Genomic DNA, 20,445 nt, shown 5'->3' with positions numbered 1-20,445 from the left:
ATTTTCAGATTATTGTTGTTAAAATAAAATCTAAGCTTATTTAGTATTTGTCTTGATACGTTGAACTTGTAGTTGTAATCAAGTGAAGAGTGATTGCTCAACTCTTCACATTTTGGCTGCTCATTTCGGTTCTTTAGAGGCTATATAAAGCCTTGAAGCTTATTAATAAAATCAGACCAGAAATTTAGAAAAATTGTTTCCAGTTGAAAATGGTTGCGGCCAATCCTTTGTTTTTATTCAACGCGTTTGAGTAAATTCACGATCATTCTCAATAGGTCTTGTGATTGGTCCCCATTGTTATTGTTATAGGTCTAACAATAGCAAATATCCCAGTGGTTCGATTTATTCACATAATTCGAAACAAATATCCTTTATTTCTTGTTTCATTTACATATAAAAAAAACACATAAACATTACTTTTTATCAATTTCAACAATCAGACAGCCATCAGCACTGTTCGATTCAATAAATTCTGCTTCCGCATTCATATCATATAAACTCCGCTGCCCAATTCGCATCATAAATGGTATCAGAGCTTCGGCTCTTGATTTCCCTAAATCTAGACGGTCCTAGGCGTGTCAAAACCAAGTTGTTAGTTGAATTTCTGATTGCGATTGGAGTTCAAGGGTTAAACTCAAGCAGGTAGTTTGAGGGTTAATCGGTTTTGCATTTCGGGAACAAGTTTCTAGTAATTTGTTATTCAAGGCGTGACAGAGACAAAAAAAAAAATTACAAAAAAAAAAAAATTACTGTTCACGAGCCCTGTTACTGTTCATCCGTGAGAAAAAAAAAATTGGTCCCAAACGGTCTTAAGACGTGTCAAAGTCAAGATGTTGGTTGAATTTCCGGTTGCGATTGGAATTCAAAGGTTAAACTCGAGCGAGGTAGTTCGAGGGTTGATCGACTTTTGATAACTCATATTATAGGTTCAAGAATCGGGACGATTCTTTTTCAAGAAAGGGCGGATGTTGCGATCCAAGTTGGTAACTCGGAGTTGGTTTATGAGCTGGTTGTGAACACTCACGGTGATTGTCTGATTGTGGCTCGTGGTTTTCAGCCTATGGGCTTTTATTATCCTTCCTATGTGAATTTGCTAAATGGTGCATGAGAGCTGATTGTGGCACGCATTCTAAGGGAAGGACGGTCCAAGCTATACGTTTTTATTAGCATTTTCAGATTATTGTTGTTAAAATAAAATATAAGCTTATTTAGTATTTGTCTTGATACATTGAACTTGTAGTTGTAATCAAGTGAAGAGTGATTGCTCAACTCTTCACATTTTGGCTGCTAATTTCGGTTCTTTGGAGGCTATATAAAGCCTTGAAGCTTATTAATAAAATCAGACCAGAAATTTAGAAAAACTTGTTTTCAGTTGAAAATGGCTGCGGCCAATCCTTTGTTTTTTTTCAAATCGTTTGAGTAAATTCACGATCATTCTCAATAGGTCTTGAGTTTGGTCCCCATTGTTATTGTTATAGGTCTAACAATAGCAAATATCCCATTGGTTCGATTTATTCACATAATTCGAAACAAATATCCTTTATTTCTTGTTTCATTTACATATAAAAAAACACATAAACATTACTTTTTATCAATTTCGACAATCAGACAGTCATCAGCACTGTTCGATTCAATAAATTCTGCTTCCGCATTCATATCATATAAACTCCGCAGCCCAGTTCGCATCATAAGTGGTATCAGAGCTTCGGCTCTTGATTTCCCTAAATCTAGACGGTCCTAGGCGTGTCAAAACCAAGTTGTTAGTTGAATTTCTGATTGCGATTGGAGTTCAAGGGTTAAACTCAAGCAGGTAGTTTGAGGGTTAATCGGTTTTGCATCTCGGGAACAAGTTTCTAGTAATTTGTTATTCAAGGTGTGACGGAGACCAAAAAAAAAATTACAAAAAAAAAAAGTTACTGTTTACGAGCCCTGTTTGTAATACTCCGTATTTATATGTCTTGGAGTACTCTATCGAGTAGCCCTTACTCTGTCGAGTAAGGGCAAGTTGCGAAATAAAATAGTTTCTGACCTGTTGGGTACTCGATCGAGTAGCTGGGGTACTCGATCGAGTACCTTGGGTACTCGATCGAGTGTCCCGGTTTCGGGGTGTTTTTCGCGGGTTTTGTTAATTATGCGATTAAGGTATTTAAACATAATCGTCATTGTTTTAAAACACTTTTACCAAAACCTAAAACCTGTTTAAGAGAGAAAGCAGTCAGTTCTTCTTCCTAATCGCATCCTTAACAATTCCCGGAGTTCAGACGGTCGTTCTTGTTGTTTTTCGTGTCGTTGGATTCCTTGCGTCGAGGGTAAGCTTTTAACATAGTTTTTATAATGTTTTGTTAAGATTGGTTAAACCCTAATTTAGGAATTGGGGGTTTTGGTGTGTAGTTTGTGATGTGTAGTCTTTATGTGCTGTATGATAGGAGGAGAATTCGTAGAGGAGCCGTTTTGATACAGCTGTAGATACCGTCTGCGTGTTGTGCTTTCCAGGTAGGATTTCCTACTCAGTATTAGTCCCATAATGGGATATTGGTGATGTGCTGTAGTTAGTTGTTTGTTATGATGATTGTGATTGTGATTGTGATTGTGCTTGGTTGTCTATGGCTCTCGAGATGCGTTCTCGGCTGAGTGGGGTCACTTGCGGGAGTGACTTCACGCCCTAGTTTCGCCCTTCGTGGAACCCGCCACGGAAGGGGATGTGCACATTAATGGACAGGGTTATCGCTCGTACGATGAGCGGGGCTTAGGTGGGAACGGCTGCGGTCCCCCATTGGCGTGGTGGGTCGGTGGACGGTCGGTATTGAGATGATGGGAGTTGGTGTGTGTGTGTGTGTGACAGTTCAGCTGTCTGTGTATCTTGTTATTGTTATCTATATTGATTGTGTGATTAGTACTGACCCCGGTGTTGTTTTGTAAACCTGCGGTGATCCATTCGGGGATGGTGAGCAGATATTGAACAGGTATAGAGATGAGTACTGGGATAGCTGGGATGGCCACGACATGACGATAGAGTCTTCATTGTAGTTTAGCATTTATTTACATTTCAGTTGAGAACAGATAGTTTGGAATAATGTATTGTACTTTCAGTTTGGTTTCGAGGATTGTACTTATTCATTAAACTACTTATAATAAATGTTGTTTCTGTTTTGTCTATTTGATTATCATACCTCGGGCGACCGAGATGGTGATGTCTTCATACCTGAGTGGTCCTGGTAAGGCACTTGGAGTATGGGGGTGTTACACTGTTACTGTTCATCCGTGAGAAAAAAAAAAAAATTGGTCCCAAACGGTCTTATGGCGTGTCAAAGTCAAGATGTTGGTTGAATTTCCGGTTGCGATTGGAATTCAAAGGTTAAACTCGAGCAAGGTAGTTCGAGGGTTGATCGACTTTTGATAACCCATATCATAGGTTCAAGAATCGGGACGATTCTTTTTTAAGAAAGGGCGGATGATGCGATCCAAGTTAATAACTCGGAGTTGGTTGATGAGCTGGTTGTGAACACTCACGGTGATTGTCTGATTGTGGCTCGTGGTTTTCAGCCTATGGGCTTTTATTATCCTTCCTATGTGAATTTGCGAAGTATGGGGCATGAGAGCTGATTGTGGCACGCATTCCAAGGGAAGGACGGTCCAAGCTTCACGTTTTTATTAGCATTTTCAGATTATTGTTGTTAAAATAAAATCTAAGCTTATTTAGTATTTGTCTTGATACATTGAACTTGTACCATTAATGGTTGTAATCAAGTGAAGAGTGATTGCTCAACTCTTCACATTTTGGCTGCTCATTTCGGTTCTATGGAGGCTATATAAAGTCTTGAAGCTTATTAATAAAATCAGACCAAAAATTTAGAAAAACTTGTTTTCAGTTGAAAATGGCTGCGGCCAATCCTTTGTTTTTATTCAGCGCGTTTGTGTAAATTCACGATCATTCTTAATAGGTCTTGAGTTTGGTCCCCATTGTTATTGTTATAGGTCTAACAATAGCAAATATCCCATTGGTTCGATTTATTCACATAATTCGAAACAAATATCCTTTATTTCTTGTTTCATTTACATATAAAAAAAACACATAAACATTACTTTTTATCAATTTCGACAATCAGACAGTCATCAGCACTGTTCGATTCAATAAATTCTGCTTACGCATTCATATCATATAAACTCCGCTGCCCTATTTGCATCAGAGTAGTATAATATTATAATATTAGGAATTATTATAAGAAGGTGTGACATTAAGAAATAGATTAGCGTGTAACATCACTCAGCGAGTTCAGCTTTGCGCACTGATGTTTAAACAGCTGTCATTTCCTCTTTACTTATCGGAATCAAGCTTGTGACCATGAGATGGAAAGCTAAGACAATAAAATTTCACCTCTAAGTTGAATCACCATCATATAAGCTCTACAACTCTAGATATGACCGTTTGAAAATGCCCCTAAAACAAGTGATCACATTTCCAAGTATGACACATTTGTGCAAGCTCTCTATTAGTTTTTCATAGTCTACTTTGTACTTAGACACGCAACAAGGGTGTTATAACCTTAGAATATGAGGGGTATTACACTTTTAAAATATTAAAATTATATAAATTTAAATTTTTATCCACAAAACCGCCTTAAAATATCAAAGTTACACTCTTAAAATATCAGAGTTACACTCGTAAAGCATCAAAATTACACTTGTGAAATGTTAAAATTGTAAAAATTCAATTTTTTAAATACAAAATCGACCTTAAAAAATCAAAGTTACACTTTTACAACTCTTACACTTGTACAATGTTATAATTGTATAAATTCAATTTTTTATATTCAAAATCGACTTAAAAAATCAAAGTTACACTTTTACAACTCAGAGTTACACTTGTAAAATGCTAGAATTGTATAAATTCAATTTTTTTTATACAAAATCGACTTAAAAAAAATCAAAGTTACACTTTTACAACGAAGAGTTTGTTTTTTTTTTTTTTTTTTTTGGGAAAATATAAGCAATTCTCATTAATATGAAAAATATCCCAATACATCCTCAAAACAAGGGATAATCTAAAAAATAGACTATCCTTTACTCGACCTTACTGCTTCAATCCATTTTAGTACATTTCCATTCTTACATTTAAACACATATTGATCTAGTCTCATACAAACCTCCTGTTTTATAACCTTCACAAGTATTTCAGGCCTGATCACCACGCCTTCCAACCTGCAGTTGTTCCTCATATGCCATATGTGATACGAGAGACAGGTTAGAATCAATGCAATTACTTGTTTCCTGCTAGTAGAACGCTGCCTCCAATTAAGCCACCATTCCATCCAACCATGCACTAGTAAACTGGTTTTACACCCGTCAAAAACCAATACCAGACATCTCTGACTATAATCACACTTGAAGAATAGGTGATTATGATCCTCTGCCATAGCTCCATATAAGTAGCAGCTGTTTTGCTGAGTAATATGCATATTAACCAAACAATCTTGGGCCAACAACCTTTTGTGAGTTATCAGCCAAATAAAAAAATCATGTTTAGGGATTATGCATCTTGTCAACATCCATGGGAACCACCTAACCTGCTTAACATCAGGAACAAGCAAGGAGTATCCTTTGCGGCTAGAGTAAGGAGCAACCACAGGGCTCCCCCTGCTGTCAAAAATTATATCTTTAAGGATGTTCTTTACCTGACAAATTTTTCGCCATGACCAGCTTGAGGTAATACTAGGCTCTAAATCCATCCAACTCTTTTGTTTTATGTACACAGCATGCACCCATCTAACCCACAAAATATCAGCCTTGTTTGTTATCCACCAAACATACTTTCCCATTATGGCAATGTTTCAAGCATACTGTTGTTTAAAGCCTAACCCCTCTTGTTTCCATGGTTTACAGATATTTTCCCATTGAACAAGAGAAGGACTCTCCTTTTGATCATTACCATGCCACAGAAAAGTTCTACAAATGGCCTCAATTTTCCTTATCACAGTGTTAGGAATAATGAAAATACGAGACCAGTAGCTATGTAGGTTGCTTAGTACAGATTGAATCAGCACTACCCTACCAGCATACTACAACTTTCTAACCCCAAGCCTTCGAATCCTATCCACTACTCTTTCTACCAAACAAGAACAATCATGCACAGATAGTCTCTTAGGTGAGACATTAACCCTAAGATACTTGAATGACACATTACCTCTTTTCATTCCAGTCAATTGAACCACCTCATCAATCAATTGGCCATCCACACCATTACAATAAATGTTAGACTTCCCTTTATTCATTATTAAGCCTGAAGCTTTTGAAAAATATTCAAAAGCATTCAACATCAACTCAATAGAACCTCTCTTCTCCTTGCAAAACATCACCAAATCATCAGCAAAAGACAAGTGATTCAGCTGAATCCTCTAACATAAAGGGTGAAACCGAAATTTCTTGTGTTTTTGAATTACCAACAGAATTCTGCTCAAATAATCCAAACAAAGGGTAAAAAGCAGAGGGGACAAGGGATCCCCCTGTCTTAATCCCCTTTGTCCCTTAAAGAATCCAAAAACCTCCCCATTCAGAGAAATACAAAAAGAGGGGGTGCTTACACACTGCATAATTATCTTGCTAAACTCTTCAGGGAACCAACAGCTAAGAGCATGTCCTTCACAAACGACCACTCCACAGAGTAATAGGCTTTTTGCAAGTCAAGCTTCATCCTAACTCTAGGAGAGCAAGACTTTCTATTGTAAAGCTTGATCAAGTCCTGATAGATCAGAATATTTCCAACTATATCCCTCCCTTTGATAAAGGTACTCTGAGAGGGAGAAATAATATCAGGTAAAATATTTCTTACCCTATTGCAAAGAACTTTGGAGAGTCATTTGTAGATGGTATTACAACAAGCAATTGGCCTAAATTGTAATACAGACTCAGGCAACTCCACTTTTGGCACTAGAGTGAGTATGGTGTTGTTACACTGCTTTAAAAGCTTCCCAGATAGGAACACATTTTGAATAGCCCTGACAACATCATTACCAACAATGGACCAAGCATCTTTAAAGAACTTACTGCTATACCCATCCGGGCCAGGGGCTTTATCCCCCTCAATGCTAAACATCGCATGCTTTACTTCCTCTGCTGTGACAGGGGCATTAAGAATAGTACAGTGATCAGCATTCAAACATCTTCCTACCTTCACCACATTCTCATTAACAGGAATGACAGGTTTTGAGGTACCCATCAAAGATTGATAGAACTAAACAAAAGCTTGTTGGATCTCATCTTTATTGCTGCATAACTTATTGTTCATATCTTTCACCTGATAAACTCTATTCTTGCTTCTCCTGCTCTTCAGTCTAGCATGGAAATAGCTTGTGTTATCATCCCCATTTCTCATCCACTCTCACTTAGCTTTCTGCCTACGGAACTGATCCCTAGCCTTTTTTAGCTCCCTCAGTTCCATAGCACATTGATATTTAGCATCACAAATAACTTTGTTCAAAGGATCCTGAGCTAAACTATGTTGGAAATGTTGCAAAATTAACTCAGTAATGTGAGTGAGATTCTCAATATCCCCAAATTGTTCATTATTAAGATTTTTCAACTCACCCTTTAATCCCTCCAGTTTTGTCACCACCTGAAACATAGGGTTATCACTAACTTCCTTAGTCCAACGATTTCCAGCTACACTCTCAAAGTCAGGGGAAAGGGACCACATATTAAAGTACTTAAAAGAGGCCCCTCTCCTCTGCCTAGCTTCCTCAAATTGAATCAAACAAGGGCAATGATCAAACATACCCTCAGGCAAAAAGTGAGTATAGCTATCAGGATACTCATCAAACCAAAACTCATTGCAAAGCAATGTATCAATTCTAATATACACCTTGGACCCATGTTCATGCTTATTAGTCCAAGTGTAGAAAGCACCCGTAGCTTTCAGATCACTCAAGTTGCAGTCATGAACAAGGTTTTTCAAAGGTTGAATCTCAGCATTAGTGACAATAGCCCCACCAATTCTCTCATTCCAATTAAGAATTACATTAAAATCACCACAGATAAGCCAAGGGTCAGCTATACTGCAGTTATAATTCCTAATACTCCTCCATAAGTCTTCCCTCTCAGCATACTTATTCAAACCATAAACCACAGTGTACCAAAAAGTCTTTTTACTAGTCTTATCAAAAACCTGAGCATGAATATTTTGGATAGTGATGTCCTGGATATGGACCTCATAAGAATTGGGGTCCCAGATGAGCCAGACTCTACCTCCAGAGTGAAGGCTAGAGTTGGTACAAATGGACCAGTTCTCACAAAGTGTACCTCCAACATTATTCCTACTACTACTTTTTATTTTATTTTCAACTATGCCAAATAACTCCACCTTATTCTGGTTTATAAACTGTTTTATTTCATGTTGCTTGGTAGGATTATTCATTCCTCTAACATTCCAAACTCCACAACTATCCATTATCAAGGTTGCTGCAACTGGACTCCCCTTTCTCAACAAACCTGTTTTCAACGATCCCCCTTCTAGTCTTCTGTAAAGAGTTAGAGAAGGCTTCCATAAAGGATAACCCTCCAGGATTAAAAGTTCTCCTCCCCACTCTCAGTTCTTATCATCCTAGTGATAAACCTACGAGGCAATGAGGTTTCCACCACAGGGATTCTTGGTGTCACCATAGGAGTCACAATGCCCACAGGAATGACAGGAGTAGGTTTCTGCACAGGGACTCTCTTAGGGGGCTGCACAGGTGCCTTCTGTTTAGTGGCTACCTGCTTTGGACCATTGTTTACCCGGGGTTTCTATACTCTTTTCACAACAGGCTTATGATCCCCCTTCCTACACGACTCAGCAAGATGGCCCATCCCTTTGCAAGCAGTATATGATATAGGCAACCAATCATATACAACACGAAGGGATTTGGTTTTGCCATGTTCATCCAGAAAGGATAATTCAGACGGGAATTACTGCCCAATATCCACCTCAATCAAAATTCGAGCAAACCCTAGAAAATTCTTGTGAAATGCAGCATCATCACACTTGATGTAATGACCTACCACCCCACTCAATTTCTTCAGGCTTTCCACCCCCCAATACATCACATCCAAATCAAATAATTTCATCCATATAGGAACTCTTTTCACATCCTGTTTTGTCAAAACAGTTTTCGATTTCCATTCTCTTACAATTACAGGTTTGTTATTGTGGACAAGGCCCTCGGGAACTGCGTACGCGGGATCCACACTAGGCATAATCGACTCGAGGTTCCTTCGAATCGAATTAAGACAAATTAGAGTCGCCACCAAGTTTTATGGGAACTTGGAACCGTTCAAGTCAACTTTACACCTTTCATCGAAGAGCATAAAGCCAATCGACTACGAGTGATTAAAGATAAAGACTTGTACCCTATATCACTCGATTTGAATGACTCTCGTAATCCAATGGTATTTAGACGGATCCGCAAACCATAGATCTTGAGTAAGGGGTGAGGGTACGTGTTAGGAAGCCCATAAGGACACCTAACCCCGCCCGTCGATAACGGCCTCTACTAAGTCAAGTATCGGATTTCAAACAAGGTCATAGCTACTACGATATATGATATGCAAACATCGTTTTAAAACCCTAACATGTGACAACAATTTCTATGTCGTTTTAGATGCAACTAAACTAACTTTGTCAAAGTTGTAATTTAGCATGTGGGTTGATTGATCTAACAACACATAAAACGAAACAAACAAGGCTTGAGGGGAATGGGGGAGCCGTTTGGATCTATCCTATTACAACCCAGGTATTTCATGCCGACGCAACGATAAATTAAAGATACAACTCGATCTAAAATACAACGCTATACACAAAACCGTACATGACACATTACACGGCCAATTCGGCCTAGGGAAACGTGCACAAGGGGGGGTGGCCCACGGCTTACATGACTCACGGCCTTGGGTCACTCCTCGTGATGCGTGCTTGCACTTAATCTTATCGAATTAGACATAGGGCCATACACCAAAGCATGCATTAGGATAAATCGGGCCATGTTGCTTTAAACAACATGCGATTTACTACGCTCTTACATGCATTAGGGCACAACCATCTAACCAAACAAGACTAAGGTTTTTGGAAGAGGTTTTGACTCGATAAGAGAAAGCTAACTTGAAAATTACAACTCGATAAACAAACGATAAATTACAAGCGACAAAACAATAAAGAACAAACGATTCATAAAAAACGAAGCAAGAAAGACCAAAGGACAAGGCCAAGCCACGGCCACTCTAGACACGGCTACCCTAGGTCGTAGGTCAGGTTCATTAGTTAGATCAATTGATTGCTAAACAAGCTCGAAAGCGGGCTAGAAAACAAGTTAGAAACGACGTTGATCGATTGAAAAGATGTCTTGCAAATGTGTATTCTACACGGCCTAAAGGGGTTAAATTAGGTCAAGAAGTTACGATATCAATGCTACTCATCGAGTGTTAATAGGAAGGTGCTAATCACGCACTCCTATGCTAGCGAGAAATCGAGTGAAAAGAGAGATGCGTTCAATTAGGTTATAGAATTGTTAGTTGATTTTTAAAGCTATGTCGATGTACCCTAACGTGTCTAATTAGGTTATTAAATTGACCTAATGTCATCTAAACGAGTTATATGTTAACAATCAGAGGTCATACTAACATGTGAATGGTCCTAGGGGGGGTCGAATTACACGAAACAAGAGAGGGGTCAAAAGCGAAGAGCGAAGTTAGAATTTGTTTTATTAATGCCCAACCTTGAACACGAGGATATGTAAATGAGACGGGGGTTACGACCGACTGATGTAGTGGTTTCTTTCCCATCTCAAGTCAACGCGGGTGTTCATGGTGGTACTTTAACTCATACTCGGACTAAGCTAGTTTCATAGTTAATGATAACAAACGATAAACAAAAACGATAAACAAACAAAAACGAACTATAAAAAAACAAACATAAAAAACGAAATAAAAGGGAGAAAGAGGAGGATTTGATGCACCCTCAACCTACATGTATCTTTGACACCGTCTTGGGTCGTAATCGATCGTAGATTTTATCTCGAGAGGCCGTCGTCGACGAAGGAACAAAGAAAACAACACGTGTTTTGCAAATCTGGACAGCAACTTTCAAACTGCGATTTCTCTCTCGTTTCACGGTGAAAATTCGATTTAAAAGATGTTTTGAAAACTATAAAGATAGGAGAACAGAGATCTTAAAACAATCCCTGCTCGTTTTGAGTTATTGGGCACGAAAAATGAGCACAAACAGAACTGGACAGACAGGAAAACCCGCGAAAATAGAGTGTATAACACTCTGTTTTTCGAGGGAATTCGTGTACTCTCAAGGGCAATTTGGCTCGTGAATCTTTGTCTAATGTATAGATAGATGTTGTGTGGTTAATTAGGAACAAGAAACTCGAATTTTGATTGAGGTTTGAGGGGAGAACGAACGGTTTCAAAGAAGACACACAAACTGATTCTCAGTTTGTAAGTCGGTTTTGTCTAGGGTTTTTGGGAGGCAATTAGGGTTTGTTTCTGGAGTTTAAAGCTTGTGAATGACGGTTGTATGTATGGAGAACTTAGAGGAATGAATGTAAGGTACATGGGGGGGGGGGGGGTATTTATAAGGACTTAAGGTAGGGTTTTAGAGGGGAGAGGCAGACGGGCTCATTTGCGCATAGCTGCTGTCCAGCAGCTTTTGTGAGGGTTTGAGAGGCTTTGTGAGGGGTTTTCTTGGTGGTTAAGCTAAGGTAATATGGGTAGGATACTAGGGTATGGGTTAGGGTTAATGGGCACGGGTTTTGGTGGTGTTTGGAGCGGGTTTTGGGCTCGGGATTTAGCACGCAAAACAGGGGGGCTGCTCGAGTTTTTTTTGCGGGCTGTTGGGGAGGATTTGGGACGGGATTTGGGCCGTGGTTATGGGGGTTCGAACTGGGGTAGATGGGTAGAGGCCTAGGTTGGTTAGTGTACTCGATATTCGTGCCAACTCGTAAAGAAAACGGGCTCAAAAACCGAGCTATAATCGAGCTCCAAAACGCGTGTTTAAAACGAGTTTTTCAATTTTTAAATCGATTTTTCAAATCGATTAACACATTAAAATAAATGATTTTTCAAATCAAATATACTCATAAAATGATTTTTCAAATCAAATATTTATTTTATTTTCAATAAAATAAACTTGAGAAAATAAATTCAATATAAAATAAAATGAATTCACCTTAAAAACTTTAATTTAAATATCATTTAAATTAATAAAATACTCCGTCGACAACGCTCATTCTACATCGTAAAACGAACCCAAATAATGACAATGACAACTAACGAATACATGTGTCCTATCATCATCGGGTTTTTGTCGGGTTCTCTATAAATTCCAATATCGACGGATACGGGTATCTGCAGAGCCCCCACTTTGACTGAGGCTTGGACAAGGCAGAAGTCAAAGTATACCCCAGGTCCCTCTCGACCTGAGGATTCTTCGGGTCGTTTATAGTCCATTAGACTTGCGTATATAAGCTCGCTTGACCATAAGAAGAGATCATACCGAAACTTCATTTGGGATTGACTCTTGCTTCATTGCGTCAAATTATAATCATTGGTCGTCGACCCATAAATTGCATATATGGTGGATTGAGCCTTATCCCTAGGCGCCTACGTATCCGTTTTCGACGGAATCAAACCCGTGTCGTAGTTAGAATCGCCGACACATGCCCAAAGTTTATCATCTCTGGCGTATGTCCAAAATTCATCATCTGCTGACATTTGCCCAAAATTTATCATCTGCTGGCGCTTGTCCAAATGGGACGGGACTTTCCAAGGAGGTTGCCGCCGCTTCCATCATTTGCTTTCAGCTACGGAATTCTTCCATTTCATACTCTTGTATTGAATTGAATTCTTGGTGGATGTCATCCTTTACATCCTGATAATGGTCTCTGAAGCCAACGGCTTCAGAGCCCCCAGTTTGCAATGGCTCTAAAGTTGAAGACTTTAGAGCCCCCAGTTGAAGCATATCCTGCTATATTTGAAACACAAAAACGTACTAGCAATAATCATCACATAAGCACATTTGGATCATCGATCTTAAAATTGGATTATTTGAAAGATTGGGTCATCGACCCGAAAATTGAATTTGAAAATTTTGAATAATTGGGCCATCGACCCGAAGTTTAAATTCGACATCACTTGGTATGTTGGGCCATCGACCCTTCAAAAATTGAATTTGAAATTTTGAATTTCGAAAGATTGGGGTCATCGACCCGAAAAGATTCCACTACTTGGATCATCTATCCATAATTCGCAAAAAGTTTTTGGAATTTTGAAATTTTGAAATTTTTTGAAATCGAACCTTGATGGGTGAGCATGAAATACGACTCAGACACTCCGTATGACCCGTAAACAACGTGGGCGTAGCCCGCTACCGTAAAACAAAAAAAGAAAATAAAACCTTAAGTGTGCACGGGCTTTAATTCAAATATGGACTTGCTGGGGGTAGAAATGTAAATTGGCCACTCTGGTGCCAAAAGATGCGATGAATGAACGAAAACCCGGCGCATCGTGCTAAAGACTGGTGTGAACTGGGGCGGGCCTAAGAGGCGCGCGACCCGAGGCCCACACGGCCAAAAAAACGCCACCCTAGGGGTGTCACCCTAGGTGCCTCCTTCCCTTATACTTTCTATATATAAGGAAGAGTTGCATTGCCACAAATAAAGTTTATTCTGCTTTCCCAAACTGGTGCAAACGACATAAATCATTATGAATAATCTAGTGAGTGCTATGCGAGCATGGGAGACAGACTTCACTGTCTCAGAGAGACAAGAATTAAAGACCGCTCAACTGGCGCAATTACTTCCCTTACGCCAGATCCGCCTTCAACCTCCTTTGTTAGAATACTGCCTTAGCTATTGGGATCCTTGTAACCATGTCTTTGCTTTTCCTGAGGGGGAGATCTGCCCTTTACCGGTAGAGTTTTCTGCCCTGAGAGGATGGGATGCTGAGGCCATACCGGCTATACCGAAATTTCATTCGGGGTGGCGTAGAATATATCTAGACTGTCTTGGCCTCTCGAGGACGGAGTCTGAGGATATAGTTATTGGCGACGAAGTCAACCTTCTTGCTATTCATCAGAAATTTTGCATCTTGCGAAACAGTACTTCACTGCCAACGTACTGCCGTAGAGCATTTGGATTGATCATGTTACATCTTTATGTCTTCGAAGATAGAATGAACGGGACAACTTACGTAGGACAAGCGAAGCTCATGTCTATTGTGTCTCAGATGGAGACGGGACATAATCCTTCCTGGATTATTCTTGCTGAAACCATTAGGGGTTTAGATGCTAAGAAAACGAACCCTGATGTAGAATGGTCGGGATGCTCACGTCTGTTGCAGGTAACAAAATCTATCCTCTTGATTTCGCTTCTCTTCGTTTCACCACAAATTCTTGTGTTATTGCCACGACTTATCTATATTTTGCCACGATTTTGTTGCATTTTGCCACGATTTTGTCACGATTTTGTTGCATTCTGCCACAATTTTGCTGTATTCTGCCACGATTTTGCTGCATTCTGCCACGATTTTGCCTCTGTTGTCTTTTTTTCGTTTTTTCTTTTTTTCTTTCTTTTTTTTTTCACGTTTTTTTTTTCTTTCTTTCTCTTTTCTCTTTTTTTCACGTTTTCTTTTCCCCTTTTTTTGCAGGTGTGGCTTTGTGAGAGATTTTGGCTCTTTGCCCTGCCGCGTGAGCCAAAATCGTACCTCGCCCGTATGCTGACTATGCGTGCTAAGCGGTATGAAGACGAGCATCAAAATGACCTTGCTTATTGGCGAAACAAAATGACAGAAGGAGGAGGTCGCCCTCTTTGCTGGTTTATGCCTTGGCTTTGCCTCAAATCTTTTACTATCCTTCCGGAAGATGATAAGACCAGACGTTTGCAATTATTGGGTTTGGAAAGGTCTATTCACATTTACCCCGACCGCGTCTTGCGTCAGATGGGCCGTAGACAAGTAATACCCAAGTGCGAGGCTGTTCTGGGACGAGCAAGATTGCTACATCCCTCTATATGTGATGACTGGCTCGAAAGATGGCACCAAAGGCGTCTTTGGTACGTATCTGCGCGCCCTCAGCTACCTGAGTATCCCCGTCCTACACTAAGTGGCTTAACGAGAAGACTGAATCAGGTAAGGACTTGTGTCGGAAGGATGAGCTTGTCGACATCAGATATTATGACAAAGGCAGAAGCAGTCGCGACTTCTTCGCTAACGATCTTTCGTCTGCATCTGGACCTGAAACTAAGACCGAGAAGACTCCTAAGACCGACTCACAAAGCACGGTGTGTGTGGAAATGGTTGGGTTCAAAGGCACACTCGGGCTCAGCCCTGGAAGGGAGACTTGGCCCTCGCTTGAGTGTAAAAGATAGGCTGGGCCCTCGGGAGGAAATGATGATCCCTCCTCAGAAGCGCGCTAGACAGAACGCAACTACCCCTCCTCCGCAGGAGCCTCGGTCACGTGACTCAAAAGGCAAAGGGAAAAGGAAGATGTAGGAGCCTTCGACTCCAATCTATTATTTAATACTACTACTTATTATTTGTTGCTGTTTTTCTTTGAAGGTTGTAATGGGCATCGCCCGATTTTAATAAGACTTACTATTTATTAAAATTCCCAGTTTCTGCATAAAATCTCATTTTATTAAAGGAAGGGTCGGTTGTACTCTTATAAAGAGCTGCCTACGTATCTGTTATCAACAGAATCAAACCGAGCTCGTAGTTCCACAAAACAAATGCGCTGCAAACATCAGTTTATAACGCACAAAAAGCAGCGAAGCAAAAGTGCCGCGGCTTAGACTCGCTCACGAGCACTGCAATTCGAAATTTTATTTCACGACATTGAGAATGAGTTCTAAGGATAGTATTTCTTCAGTTGATCCAAATTCGTCGGATTTGCAAAGTCGTTTCCATCTAGATCTGTTAGTCTAACTGCGCCTCCCGATAATATTTTCTTTACCAGGTAATGACCGGCCCAATTCGGCTTAAATTTTCCCCTTGGGTCGATTGGTAGTAAAGCGCGAACAGACTTTAGGACCAAATCCCCATCCTTTATTCCTCGAGGCTTCACCTTCTTGTTAAATGCCCTTTGTATCCTTTTCTGATAGAGTTAAACATGGTGTAACACATTTAACCGTCGCTCGTCGAGCATGACCAAGGAATCATACCTAGCCTGCAGCCAGTCAGCTTCAGGGACCTGACTTTCTAACAGAATTCTCAAAGAAGGTACCTCTAATTCGATAGGCTGGACTGCTTCCATTCCATATGTCAAATAGAACGGAGTTGCTCCTGTGGCTGTGGGAATAGACGTCCTGTATCCCCATAGTGCGAACGCTATCTTTTCTGGCCATTCGCGATAATTGTCGGTCATTTTTCTGAGAATCATAGTGATTGTCTTGTTGGCGGCTTCCACCGCGCCATTTGTTTGAGGTCGATAAGGTGACGACTTGTGGTGCTTGATTTTATACTTTTCAAGTATCACAGCAGTTTCAGCTTGGAAGTGAGTGCCATGGTCGCTAATGAACTCATGTGGCACCCCATATCTGCAAATGATTTCATTCTGAATGAACTTTGCTACCTGCTTCGCTTGTAGTACTTTGTATGATTTCACTTCTACCCACTTCGTGAAGTAATCGATGGCGACTAGCATGAAACAATGCCCACTTGTTCCAGATGGGTTGACCTTTCCAATAATGTCGATTCCCCATGTTGAGAAAGGCCACGGTGATGTCAAAGTATACAACAGTGATGGTGGCACGTGTTGTATGTTCGCAAAGATTTGGCAATTATGGCAATGTCTGACATATTCGCGACAATCTGTCTCCATCGTGGTCCAATAATACCCTAATCTCATGATTTTACGCACTAGCATATGGGCATTCATGTGTGGGCCACACTCCCCGTCATGGACTTCTTCCATGACTCTTTTTGCAGTTGGTGAGTCTATGCATCGCAGAAGGATATTTTGCGCGGTCTTCTTGTACAATTGTCCATCATTGGTTCTCACGAACTGAGCGGCTAGCATTCGAATAGCACGCTTTCCGTGGCTATCCATGTCGGGTGGATACTCTCCTTATTCTTTAAATTTCAGAATAGCATGATACCAAGGTTCGGCCTCGGTTTCTTCTGTGTCTCCGATTACATTAACGTAAGCAGGTGATGATCTTCGTTCGACACATATTGGCATAGTATCCATATGATCAGGTATGTTGATCAGAGCAACTAGCTTTGATAGTGCATCAGCAAACTGGTTTTCGTCTCTGGGGAGGTGTACGTATTTGACATCGGCGAACAACTTTTCTAGTTCCTCTATTTTCGCTTGGTATGGAGCCAAGCTATCACTTCGGGTTTTCCACGTCCCGGCCACTTGATTGATCACTAGTGACGAGTCCCCATGTACTACAAGCTTTTTGATGCCTAACTCGAGAGCACTGTGCAAACCGAGTACGCATGCTTCATATTCGGCCGCGTTATTAGTAACATTAAAGTCCAACTTGATCGAAATGGGAACATGTTCACCTTCTGGTGAAATGAGTAGCACTCCTATCCCGTAGCCCCTGCAGTTCGATGCTCCATCAAAATAGAGGTCCCACGTATCGTTGTCTATATGAATGATATCTTCGTCGGGAAACGACCATGTATCTACAACCTTAGTTTCTTCTATCGGGTTATCCGCCAGGAAGTCTGCGACCGCCCTTCTCTTTATCACTTTTAGCGGTACGTATTTTAGATCAAATTCGGAAAGCATTAAAGTCCATCTCGACACCCTGCCGTTTAGAACTGGTTTTTCAAACAAGTATTTGATTGGGTCCATCTTCGAGTGGATGCAGACACTATGACTAAGCATGTAGTGTCGTAACTTCTTTGTCGCCCACACTAAAGCCAAACATGTCTTCTCGAGCTGAGTATACTTGATTTCATACTCCAAGAACTTTTTACTAATGTAGAAATTGCTCTTTCCTCTTTATCGACTGTCTGCGCCAGCATCGCCCCCATTGCAAAGATTCAGAATCGTAAGATACAACAAAAGTGGTAACCGATCGTTGGCGGCCGAGCACGGGAGGGGAAGATAGTATTTCCTTGATCTTATCGAACGCAGCTTGACAGTGATCATCCCATACGACGTGTTCCCCGACTTTCAACTTCTTAAAAATTGGCTCGCATATCATAGTTAGCCTTGCCACGAACCGGCTTATATACTGGATTCTTCCTAGGAAACCTCGAATTTCCTTCTCGGTTTTCGGGTGAGGCATTTCCATTATGGCCTTTATTTTTTATGGGTCCACCTCGATGCCACGGTGGCTAACGATATGACCCAACAGTTTGCCGGATTTGACTCCGAATGCGCACTTTTGGGGATTCAACCTCATGTTATACTTGCGCAATCGTTCAAAGAATTTGCGTAGTGTACCAAGGTGGCCATCACGCTCCTTTGACTTGACGATCATGTCGTCGACATAAACCTCGACTTCCTTATGTATCATATCATGTAACAACGTTGTCGCGGTCCTTTGGTATGTAGCCCCTGCGTTTATCAACCCAAAAGGCATTATTGTGTAGCAATAGGTTCCCCATTGCGTTCTGAACGCAGTCTTATGCATGTCTTCTTTCGCCATCTAGATCTGATTATAACCGGCGTATCCATCCATAAAGGATAATAATGCGTGATTTGCCGTGTTGTCAACCAGGATGTCGATGTGAGGTAATGGGAAATCGTCCTTCGGACTTGCCTTGTTTAGATCCCGGAAGTCGACACAAACCCGAACTTTACCATCTTTTTCTTTGGCACGATACGACGTTAGCCACCCGATCCGAGTATTCGACACCTTGATGAACTTGACTTTGAGTTGCTTGTCGATTTCTTCCTTGACTTTCAAAGACCAATCTGTGTGCATTTTGCGGAGCTTCTGCTTGACTGGTTTATATCCCGGCTTGATTGGGATCCTGTGCTCCGCAATTTCTCTATCAATGCCTGGCATGTCTTTGTAGGACCACGCAAAAACATCTTTGAACTCATGTAACAACCCAATGAACCCTTGTACCTACATTGATGGTTTCGGTATCCTCGATGATCGAAGTTTTCTGTTCGTACTCTTCTAACCCTTTTATCAACTGTAGAGGTGGTTCCATTTCTTCTTCTTCCTCTTCGACCAACTGTTCATCCTCGACCTCAGTCTCAATGTCATTATTAAAACAATCATTTTCAAAGTTTGAATTGCAATGTAAGTGAGACAAGTCGTAAGCAAACTAGTTCATATTATTATTGATTTGAAATTGCGCGAAATGCGCTAACATTTAAGCCAACTGGTCAGAGCTCAGTGGCGAGATAGGGGTATTTGGGACAGGCCCCGGAATACCACCATTAGGAAAGGGTGCATAGGAAGGGAAAGCTAAGGGAGGGGTATTTTCAACACCTGACTCCTTAGACTCAATCTTAGGACCTATCTCAGACTCAGACCCGGACTCAGACTCAGACTCAGAATCGGTAACATCATCTGGCTTGAACATCTCTCCTTCTCCTGTTGTCAACTTGAAAAGAAGTCCCTTGTTATCAATCCACTTGATTGTTCTCCGCCATCCCGTGTTGGTCCTAAGAGGATCTACATCGGTGATGAGGGTAGATGGGTCGAACCACTCGCTTCTCAGGATCATGCTTACCAAATCTTCGTTTGGTATTGGTGATTTCCTCTCTTCACCGAAAAGAAGACCCATGGCTCCTTCGTCACTCATTGGATCTGGTTTAGTCCCTACTGGTATCACAGTTAGAATATCTTCAGGGATGTAGTAGCAATCTTGGAATACTTCGATTCCTGGGACCATAAGGTTTTTCTTTGGGTCAAAGATAGGTTCGGGGAAGTCCATGCAGGGAAGTTCTTCCCCAGGCCCTCACGAAGTGACCGTTTAGAGTTAGGTGATACGGTCCCATTTTAATATCTCGATCTTCGATCGTTCTTCCCCTCTTTTCCAGCAGATCTTTCCCAGTGGGCTCATATCCAAGCCCGAAAGTTACTCCTTTGGCTACTGGCGGTTTCAACTCGAATGTACCCTCCTTTCTAGGATATAAAGAGAAACCGAAGTACTTCCCAGTCTTGAGAATCACCTCGCAGCATGACTTCCGTGTATAGATCCATATTCTCGCCGGAGTTCAGCTCGATCATGTTGACAATCTCGAAACCACATGCGTCATTGGCAGTTTCGACCCTTACTTCAGAAGTAATGTCCCCTCCTGCCACAGTAATTGGCGTGGCGTCAATAGTGATGGTTTTACCGTTGAGTGGGACCTTGATCTTTCGATGCACCGTTGACGTTACGGCCCTTGTAGCGTGGATCCAAGGCCTTCCCAACAATAAGTTGAAAGATGAGCAAATTTCAATTACTTGGCAACTTATTTTCTTTTCCACTTGCCCCGTCTGTACTACTAGATCGACA

At 40.9% G+C, this 20,445-nt stretch overlaps 2 protein-coding genes across 2 annotated transcripts; both read right to left on the bottom strand.

Moving 5' to 3' along the window:
- Positions 1–5,054: 5,054 nt before the first annotated feature.
- On the bottom strand, positions 5,055–5,816 carry LOC141652283 (uncharacterized). Its single transcript, XM_074459812.1, has one exon. The coding sequence runs from the start codon at positions 5,814–5,816 to the stop codon at positions 5,055–5,057; it is 762 nt and encodes a 253-aa protein (XP_074315913.1).
- Positions 5,817–7,375: 1,559 nt separating this feature from the next.
- LOC141652260 (uncharacterized) lies at positions 7,376–8,440 on the bottom strand. The gene has a single exon (XM_074459801.1). The coding sequence runs from the start codon at positions 8,438–8,440 to the stop codon at positions 7,376–7,378; it is 1,065 nt and encodes a 354-aa protein (XP_074315902.1).
- Positions 8,441–20,445: the final 12,005 nt, after the last annotated feature.

This window comes from Silene latifolia, chromosome 1 (assembly GCF_048544455.1).
Source record: "Silene latifolia isolate original U9 population chromosome 1, ASM4854445v1, whole genome shotgun sequence".
NCBI classification, from domain to species: Eukaryota; Viridiplantae; Streptophyta; class Magnoliopsida; order Caryophyllales; family Caryophyllaceae; genus Silene; species Silene latifolia.
The sequence above is the reverse complement of the archived record's forward strand: the minus strand, read 5'-3'. Positions and strand labels throughout refer to the sequence as shown.

Excerpts from the sequence above, each read along its gene's own strand:
- LOC141652283 (XM_074459812.1), bottom strand. The coding sequence starts at position 5,816 with ATGGGAAAGTATGTTTGGTGGATAACAAACAAGGCTGATATTTTGTGG.
- LOC141652260 (XM_074459801.1), bottom strand. The coding sequence starts at position 8,440 with ATGGATAGTTGTGGAGTTTGGAATGTTAGAGGAATGAATAATCCTACC.